This window comes from Fragaria vesca, linkage group LG3, assembly GCF_000184155.1.
Source record: "Fragaria vesca subsp. vesca linkage group LG3, FraVesHawaii_1.0, whole genome shotgun sequence".
Taxonomy (NCBI): domain Eukaryota; kingdom Viridiplantae; phylum Streptophyta; class Magnoliopsida; order Rosales; family Rosaceae; genus Fragaria; species Fragaria vesca.
In genome coordinates, this window is record NC_020493.1 from 11,112,935 (window position 1) to 11,122,326 (window position 9,392).

Sequence of the window (9,392 nt, forward strand, 5' to 3'; positions counted from 1 at the left end):
ACACACACAGAGAGAGAGAGAGAGAGAGAGAGAGANAGAGAGAGAGGGAGGAGAGAGAGAGAGAGTTGATTGGTTGGTCATAGATAACCACCAAAATTGATGGTTGGCAAATTTGGTTCCATTATTAGGCAAACTATATCTTTATGAAACCATTAATGTTGGTTCTGTAGGATGATCAACATTACAGTACCTTTAACAAACTTGAGAGCTCCATAAAGAAAATGGGGTACCAACTTGTTCAAGACCTTGTCAGTAGGATCAAATAAAGCAAGCCTCAAAAAATGGTGAATCTTCCGTTGTTGAATAATGAACCTGAGCCATACACAAAACTCACAAGTCACAACCATGTCATCAGTCTTTCAAGTAATTATACACTTCAATCATTGCATTCCTCTGCACTTGTTCTCAGCCGCATTGAGAGATTGAATACTTGGAAATGAGCTTTGTGAATATTTGGTATCATTTGTGTTTGATCACTCATGGTTCTATGGTTTGTAAGCAGTGGTCACTAAACCATCGATGTTATTCTTAATACATAGGATGCCAAGTAAAATCTTTGCAAGTTAATTAAACAGAGGAATACAGTGCCTTTCTTCTTCTTTTTCGAATACAAAAAAACGATAACTTTATTAAGAAACTATTAACATGAAAAAGAAACCTGCCATGAAATGACCCATCAAATTTAGCTCCTTTCACATAGTACTACACCTTTATTCAGTGATTTTTCTTAATAAGACTTGATTCACTAAATTTTCCAAATTTTTTGATGAAGAACCATGCGGAGCAGTGGCTTCCTCTGAAGTTTCTTCCACTCCAGACACTTGCTTCTCATTTTCTCGCCCTTATCTCCCTCCATTAACTCCTTCACAAGCTTCTCCACATTGTCTCTCTTGACATCTGTGTCGATCTCCATGCCAATTCCCCATTCACAGCAACTGTAACTGTTTGTTTGCTGGTCTCCACAGAATGGCCAACACAGCATTGGCACTCCAGCTGTAATACTCTCAATGGTTGAATTCCAACCACAGTGTGTTAAAAACCCTCCCACTGATGGATGGTTTAGGACTTCTTCTTGGGGGCACCAACTTGCTATTAGGCCTCTGTCTTTGGTTTCAGCTTCAAACTCTGGTGGCAAGATTGCTGATTTTCCGACAACCAAATCTGGCCTAATAACCCAGAAGAAAGGAAGCTTGGTATTCGCAAGTCCCCAACCAAACTCGAGAAGCTGTTCTGGTGTCAAAACCACAATACTTCCAAAATTGACATAAACAATTGAGTTTGGTGGCTTGCAGTTTAGCCATTGGAGACAGTCTCTTTCCTCCTTCCAAAGACTGTATCCCATAGGTTTCCAAGGGTCTTCTGGTATTTGATTTAGCAGCAATTGGAGAGGACCAATTGAATAAATTGGTGGAGAAATAGATGAGGAGAGAGCTTCCAGAGCATCTTTTTCCAAAGCATCAAATGTGAGAAGAAAAACAGCTTAAGTTTTATTTGCGTTTTCCAGTGCTTCAATGGTGGTGTTGAAGAGGATGTCGTCTGGATCTGTAGTTCGACAAAAAGTAGGCAGATACTTCAAACAAATATCTTTCTTTCCTGGAATCCATTCTATTGTGTTGTCTAGAAACCCATTTGTCAAACAGCTCTCATCTACAACACCCAAAATTTCAGTTAAATGTTAACAATCAAGCTACCAGATTTTAACGTACCATAATTTTTTTTTTTTTTACTAAAAAAAATGCTTCAGTAGTTACCTTTAAGTGGAAAAAGTCCTTTCTCAAGTAAAGTTCGGAATTTCCTGAATCCCATGAAAGCGGAAGCAGAAATAGTGCTCAACAATGCAATAGGGACTCCATGTTCTTCTGCAGCCGTGATGGTAAAACTGGACATGAATAAATCGGAAACAATGCAGGTAACTGGGGAACTAGTGCTACTGTTGAGTTTTGACAGGAGGTCACGAAATGGAGTCAAGAGATGATTTCTGATGGATTCAAATAACAAATTGGTCTCTTGGGTGGCATCTTCATCTGATTCTGGAAGGCCATCAGGAATGGCTTCAAAGCGAAAATCAGGTAAGCCATCGAGGGAGTTGGGTCCTCGAGATTTAAGAAATCGCTTGTGGTTGAATTCAGTGTTGACAAAGGTTATGTGAAAGCCTCTGTGGTGGAGGGTTTTGGCAAACTGAAGAAAACTCTTGATGTGACTCTGAGCTGGAGATGGAATACAAACGGCATGAGGCTTGTGATCACAACCAACATCCATTTAAATTGTTGTGTTTGCTAAAACTAAGGGTGTATCTTTGCCTACATGATGCTGCCATGCTGGTTACTTATGGGGAGTGGCACTGGCTTGCTGTTGTTGAATTGTTGGTGGTATAGCAATGATACAGTTGTGGTTGATTTTTTATTTTTTATTATTTTTTTGGTGAATATCTGAGGATGCTGTAAAGAATTGCACATTCATGACCATAGGGTTTTTTCTGGTGGACTATAACTGCAGGGGGAGAATATGATGGTAGATGACCATTGAATCACTACCACAAAAGTGAGCTAAGAACACCATTGTCAATGGTGTGGATTGATGGAAAAGACAAAAATTATTGGTGTGCAAAAGCAATAGCCGCCCCGTTGGCCACTAATTTCTCAATGGTAGGCTTTGCTGGCGTGGCTTACTTAAATAAGACACTATCACTTTTGGTGCTCAAAACTGCGATTTGCACGAACGGTTCAAATCTGGCAGATTTGAACCGTCTATTGATTTAAATTAGTTCAAAGCCTTAACGATCACCAATTGGGATGAAAATTTCCAGAAATGATCCACTCATATATATGAAGAGATTGAACGGTAAAGATTGGAAATGGTGATCGAAAAGTTGGTGTAATCCTTAATCCCTCATATAACCCCAAAAAAGGGATCCCTTAGAGGAAGCTTGCTGTAGTCATAATAATATGAAAAATCAACTAAAATGTTTTCTTGTGCAACAATATAAATTCTAAACATACAAGCATAAGGAAATGGTTATATGATTATCTTACCTGGAAGAAACTGTCCAGCAAGAAAACTGTCAAGTACTAGTAACAACAGGTCTTGCTAAGCATGAAATCATTAAAAGTCTCATTCCAGCAATAGCTCTTTGCATCACCACTTTAGAAAACTCTTTGGGAACTCGATATCCATTGGCTGTCGATCCAAAAGAGGTGCTTGATATTCATTAGATTCCTGAGAGAAAATGCAATGAAAAAATCAGTCACAATCTGTTGTAGATAGATTTAGTGTTACATTTTATTACATTTATCTAGTTGTTTCTGTTTTCTACTAAATATAAAGGGAACCACACTAACAATGTGACTCAACTCACTTGTTATATATCTATATTACAATTTACAAAGCTAATGACTTGAAAAGTGTATTGGCTAGACATAGGTAATATAACAAGGAAATTATAACTTTTCTAACATCAACAGACTGAAAATTTAGGACGACTGCTCATGGCAGCACCATTATGAAGAATGTCATATTCCTCCTAAAGTTTCAGATTTAAGGCTACAAAGTAATTTACAAAAAGGAAACACTGAATCGGATGAGAAAGGATGTACCGCCAAAGGCGAAGATACGTAGTCAATGTCACAAAGTATAAGCTGCTACTCTGGCCTGTTTAAAATAATAAGATCAAACATTTGTTATTGGAAGTCAGGTAAACAGTTTGGAACCTACATAAGATACTATGCAAACAGAAAAAAGAAGGCAAGTGAAGCCAAAATTATAGCACTCTACGCCTCTTTTAAAATGCTTTCCAGAATTAAAACATTATGCAACATTACAGTTTAGAGAAAATCTTAACCTTGTAAACTGAGTTAAGAGTATTACAAAGTATGCGAAAAGTCCTTAGACCAGAGCCACAGAAAAACTTAAACAAAGAGGAATAATCTGGGACTGCAAAGTAATTATAAATGAAGAAACCACATGTTACCTTGTCCAAGAATATAAATAGCATTTGCGGCAACGAACTAAGGTCTTGAATCTTTTGCCCAGTGAAAATAGTGAGACCAGCTAGCAGAAAAAAGAAATAAACTTTCAAAATACTGGAAATAAATTGATTATACAAGCAACTGCATTTGAACTTAAGGAAAAAAAGAATGACCCCTAAATTAGGCCATCAGGGTATCATGGGTTCCAGATACTTCATGGAGAAGTTTCAACCACCATAGAACACCAGTCATGAGAATAAAATTGCAGAAATACTTCATTTCAGAGCAATCTTTAGTGGTAGTATTGAAAACACATGTAGGTTTTTTGACATGTAAGGAAATAAGTACGACATAATTAGGGATTTAGACCATGAAATTTAACAAGAAAATTAAGGTCCGATAAAAAACCTGTGATATGCTATAGCTTTTCCTTGCTCTCATATAAATCATTTTCCCTAACTGCAACATCCATGTCGGATGCCATGCTACCTCATCAGCAAAGAATTGTAGCCATCTGACACCCAAACAGATTAGATTCCTGCAAAATGAAATTGTAAGTATGGTTGAATAGAGGTCAAGATTCATATATCTAAAATTCCAATGAGCTGGAATAGAAGAGTGTTTCAATCACTAAAGTTTCTATCGACTATATAGAAAAAGGCATAGACCATGCTACCTCCAACACTCGTATCATGCAATCATTCCTGAATACAAATGAACAGATGGACGAGCAGGTTAGCTTTACTAAAGTTTATCTGTAGATTTCATATTTTCTACTCATAATGAAGCTATATTCCACTAAAAGAACAATTAAGAGGAAAAGTATCACCAACCAAACAATTAAGAGGAAAAGAACAATTAAATTGCTCACAAATTATCATTTCCAAAACAACATGAAACTCAAGAATCACACCAATCTCAAATATCAACATAATGCCTAATTGAACAGAAACCAATTTCAAATGCCTAGATTATAAAACATAAGATGCAAAACACTATATTTCTCAAAATTTTCCCTGAAATCAATCAGATTGACTGTGCATACGAACACTTATTCGGGAATCAAATAGAAACAAACTGTAACGAAGTAAAGAAATCAAACCCGGTGTGAGGAGGAAGGATCAAAAATTAGTTGAGATCGCAGGCTAAATCGATGACTTGGACAGATAAGGAAAATTCAATCTGAAACAGACTTGAGGGCATTTGATCCATTAGAAGAGGCAGATGATCGAGATCCAGTGACGGCTACCAGATCTGGAAGCCAAAACCCTTGACTTGAGTATCAATAATTTTTGTTCTCTTTTTTTCTTTCGGGGAGAAATTAGAGCGGGGTGAGAGTGAGTGGGATTAGAAAGGATATTAGAGCAAATCCACCGGTGGGAAAAAAATCCAACCCAGGTTGGATCCACATAGGCAAAGTAACCCGGCCTAAATTTTTTGCTTCCACCCATAAATGAGTTATCTCCCCAATCCAATCCAGGTTAGATTTTCACCAGGCAAAGTAACACCAGCCCAGGCGACTTGCGCCACATCAGCTGAACCCACTACGTGGAGGACGCCAGGGGGCTGCCAGGATGGTTGCGCGCCTGATCTAAGGCCGCAGGAGGCCTGGTGCACTCGCTGCCGGGGTCGCGCAAGGCAGGGAGCTGCCGGATCTGGCGTTATCACCAATATTGCTTTAGAATAATAGTTAATGACCCACTGAGCTAGTCACGTGGCAGCTTTTCATCAAAATAGATCAGATTGAAATATATCTGCACCATTATGAGTATTGGTGAATGGTGATACTGGAATAGTGATGCTCCACTACCCAAACCTAGGATATGATCGAGTATGTCACCATTAGCCTAAACGTGACCAGAGAATGGTATCCTTTGTCCACATTTGTGGTAGTGAATTTAAGACGTAGGGCTTCTTAACAGGAAAATCGCTTGAATTTTACGTACTAAATTAACGGATTTCTAGCTGAAATGAAGGATGAATGATTTCTTTCTAGTATTGGCTTTGATTTAATTACTTTTAGTAGCTTGTTTTAATTTGTCTTCCTTCTTTAGTTTTGATATATTTCTCAGGTTCAGAGAAGATCCACTTTTTGTGATCATATAACAATCAGCTAGCGAGGAATTCTGTAAATTAAAAAAATCAAGCTAGCGGTTCGATCATTGTACATTTCATTCATTCACACATTACTGTATTGCATGATTCTTCAAGTTCTTCTAATTTGGATTTTAGGATGAGAATTAAGCTAGAAAAGGTAAAGTACCTTGCTCCAGCAGGGGGTCCAGGGCAACTGCTGGTCCTATATAGTTCCGCCTCTGGAGTCTGGACTTCATCAATTGTTAGAAACAAACACTTTACACTTGATTGATTTTTGCTTTGTGATTGGCCATATAATGCAGCATAGAGCTTAATTTATAGTATGTGATAGTTTATAACTTTATATGGCGCGCAGTTTACTATACTATCTTTATGTCTCGTATTGATGCTATATATTACTAATGTTTACAAGTCCAAACTATCAGTAATCTTCCTTTCATATTGCAAATATTGATCAAGAATGGAATATGAAACTTTCTTTTAGTTTGGAGCTTTTTCATAATTTCGATCAGATTTATAATTCTAGTGGGACGTCTGTTTACAGAGATTGGCCTAAAAATCTATCCTAGCCTTTTAGCGTAAAGCATTCCAAACATATTAGAGCTGGAGATTTCCTTTGCATGCAAGTAGCTAGCTCGATCCCTCGCTCTGCCTTTTTGTACATACATATACAGCTACTTTCTATCACATATGGAACAGAAATGTAAAAGCAAAACCTCAAATGACTTCACCAATTGCCATTGGAACTTGGAAGGTTATGAAGATGGTAGCAAGTCGAGGTTAGCACGTATAGCTGAACTTCAATTTGGTCATGATAGCTCTTAGAGGACTTTTATCTATCTAGCTAGTAGACAGTAATTAAGAACCTATTCATACTGTTTGGTCCTTTTTCATAGCAAAACAAATACGACTAATTACTAGCCATGCAATTTGTCAGTAGTATCTTCAAAATTTCAAGGATATCTGCAAATTCATATGATCATATCCTCAATATTAAAATTTCCCGAGCACATCTGTCCTAATTATCAAAGCTTTGAAGAAATGTAATTCAATGATAATTATTATAATTAATATTAGTGACTGTTATTTGTACTACGTACATAATTGATTTAACGTACAGCGATCTGTTGTTTCTCTATTAAATTAACCATATTATGTGATAGTTGGAACGTTTGAATTAGAACCCTAGATCATATATTAATATTGTACGTGTGTAATGATTTCTGGGCTTTGAAGATCAAGCTCGGTCAATTCAAAGAAAATGGCCTACCACCGACGTGCATATCAATTCAAAGAAAATGATCTACCATGCACCGACGTGCATCTCTAGCCTGCTGACATTTCTTTCTGGGTTCAGTAGTTCAACGGGAACATCTTCTTGTACAAGTAATAATAGAAGAGAAATAGGATCCCCTCTCGGATGAGAAACATTGACTTTTACTCCCAAAGGTATCACTATAAATACCTTGCGTTGCAAGACATAGCAAAACACAAACACATACAACATATTCATTTGTAAAACCCTAACTAACAGCCTATTCGATTCTCTCTTGAAATGATGTCCATGAAGTTGATCGGAAGCATATGGCTAGTGATGGCCATGGCAACCGTAGCCCAAGCGGATAACGCTGCGGTGCTCGACACCACCGGGCAGGCTCTTCAATCCGGTGTAGACTACTACATCAAACCCGCCATCACCGACAACGGCGGCCGTTTCACTTTGATCGACCGAAACAACTCGTGTCCTTTATATGTTGGTCAAGAGAACACCTCAGGCCCCGAGGGCTTCCCGGTGATCTTTGCGCCTTTCGAAGAGGGCGAGACGGTGGTGAGAGAGGGTAGGGATCAGAAAATCACATTCTCTGCATCCACAACCTGTGTGCAATCGACTACATGGAAGCTGGGTGAGAAGCAAGCCGAGACCCAGAGGAGGTTGATTGTCACCGGAAGTGATGAAGTCGAAAGCCCGCGTGGTGCTACCAGTAACTACTTCAAGATTAACAAACAGGCAGATTTTGATGGCATCTACTATCTGCAATGGTGCCCTACTGAAGTGTGCCCGATTTGTAAGTTCATCTGCGGAAATGTGGGTGCTTTGGTTGAGAATGACAAGAGGTTGTTGGCCTTGGATGGCTCTGTGCTTCCTGTTGTCTTTGAGAGGGCTTAAATTACAGAGCAGCTGAACCTGCTCTAGCTATTAGTCTCATGAATATATGAGAGGATCATGAGTAGCTAGATCTTAATAAGAATCTCTTCATCTAATGTGATGGCATCATACATGGTGCATTCGTTGATATTAGTTATCATTTCTATTATGAATAAATTAATAAATAAGATTGACAAATTTGATATTTCGTTTACATATACTTCGTTGAGATTGTCAAATGGAAAATGATTCTTGGTCTTAATAAGGCCTAAGATTTGTAGTCTTAATCTTAGGTGGCATGTTGTGTCCCTTAAACACATCAAAAATTAAAATGATTATGTCATGTCGTTCTTAAACAAAAATACAATCTTATCCTTCTAGATCTAATAGCTTTGGATTATTTTGTTTTTTTATTAAGAGAAAAAAAATTGATTTTTGTTTTTCTTTAATAATTAAAAATTATATATTTCTAGCATTTTCTTTCTCTTTTCTTTTTCATCACTATCATGCTTAGATTGAACGTAAAATATAGTGTGAAAATAGATATATTTATGAGAATATACTTGTTTAAAAACACAAATTCTTATGAAATATATATATATATAATTTATCCAAGAAAAAACAATTTCTTCCAGGAGAAAAAATTCAATGACATTCATGCATGATGCATCCTCAATAGTTTGCACGAATTCTTATGATATATATATATATACACACGTAATCATCCAAAAGAAATTCGATAGAGATTTTTCTATTTTTTATTTTCAAAATTCTTAACAAAATATTGTTTATATATAGATATCATAATTTTAAACTGCAAAAATAAAATATTAAAATGGAACCAAATTTCAATCACAAAGATAGAAGGAAATTTTAATAAATTTGATTTATGATATAAAAACCTAATTTGGTATGATTATTAACTTAGTCATTATTATTAATAAATTAATTAAACTTGGTAGATACACATCCATATTAAAATGGTAAGAAAATATTTCATATTAGTATGTAGCATCCATTAATTATTAAGGTTAAGATTGTATTTTTACCTAAGAATGAAATGACATGATTTATTAAATTGATGATGTGTCTATGTGACATGACATGCCACATAGGAATAAGGCCATAAATCTTAGGCCTTATTAAAGCCCTCTAGCACTACCCTTGTCAAATTTGATATTTCG

At 36.7% G+C, this 9,392-nt stretch overlaps 1 protein-coding gene, 1 non-coding gene and 1 pseudogene across 3 annotated transcripts; 1 reads left to right on the forward strand and 2 right to left on the reverse strand.

Moving 5' to 3' along the window:
* Window positions 1-494: 494 nt before the first annotated feature.
* LOC101292875 lies at window positions 495-2,367 on the reverse strand (annotated as a pseudogene). Its single transcript, XR_184229.1, has 2 exons — window positions 1,752-2,367; window positions 495-1,647 (listed from the first exon to the last, which is right to left on the reverse strand). The product of XR_184229.1 is annotated as a UDP-glycosyltransferase 85A3-like (transcript).
* Window positions 2,368-2,420: 53 nt separating this feature from the next.
* LOC101293174 lies at window positions 2,421-5,567 on the reverse strand. Its single transcript, XR_184230.1, has 5 exons — window positions 5,068-5,567; window positions 4,374-4,503; window positions 3,968-4,047; window positions 3,594-3,648; window positions 2,421-3,216 (listed from the first exon to the last, which is right to left on the reverse strand). It is a non-coding gene; the product is annotated as an uncharacterized LOC101293174 (transcript).
* Window positions 5,568-7,548: 1,981 nt separating this feature from the next.
* On the forward strand, window positions 7,549-8,427 carry LOC101293377 (alpha-amylase/subtilisin inhibitor-like). Its single transcript, XM_004294125.1, has one exon. It carries the CDS (start codon window positions 7,618-7,620, stop codon window positions 8,227-8,229), a length of 612 nt encoding a protein of 203 aa, XP_004294173.1. The 5' UTR covers window positions 7,549-7,617; the 3' UTR covers window positions 8,230-8,427.
* The last annotated feature ends 965 nt before the right edge of the window (window positions 8,428-9,392 follow it).

Coding starts and splice junctions, on each gene's coding strand:
- LOC101293377 (XM_004294125.1), top strand. CDS start 7,618: ATGATGTCCATGAAGTTGATCGGAAGCATATGGCTAGTGATGGCCATG.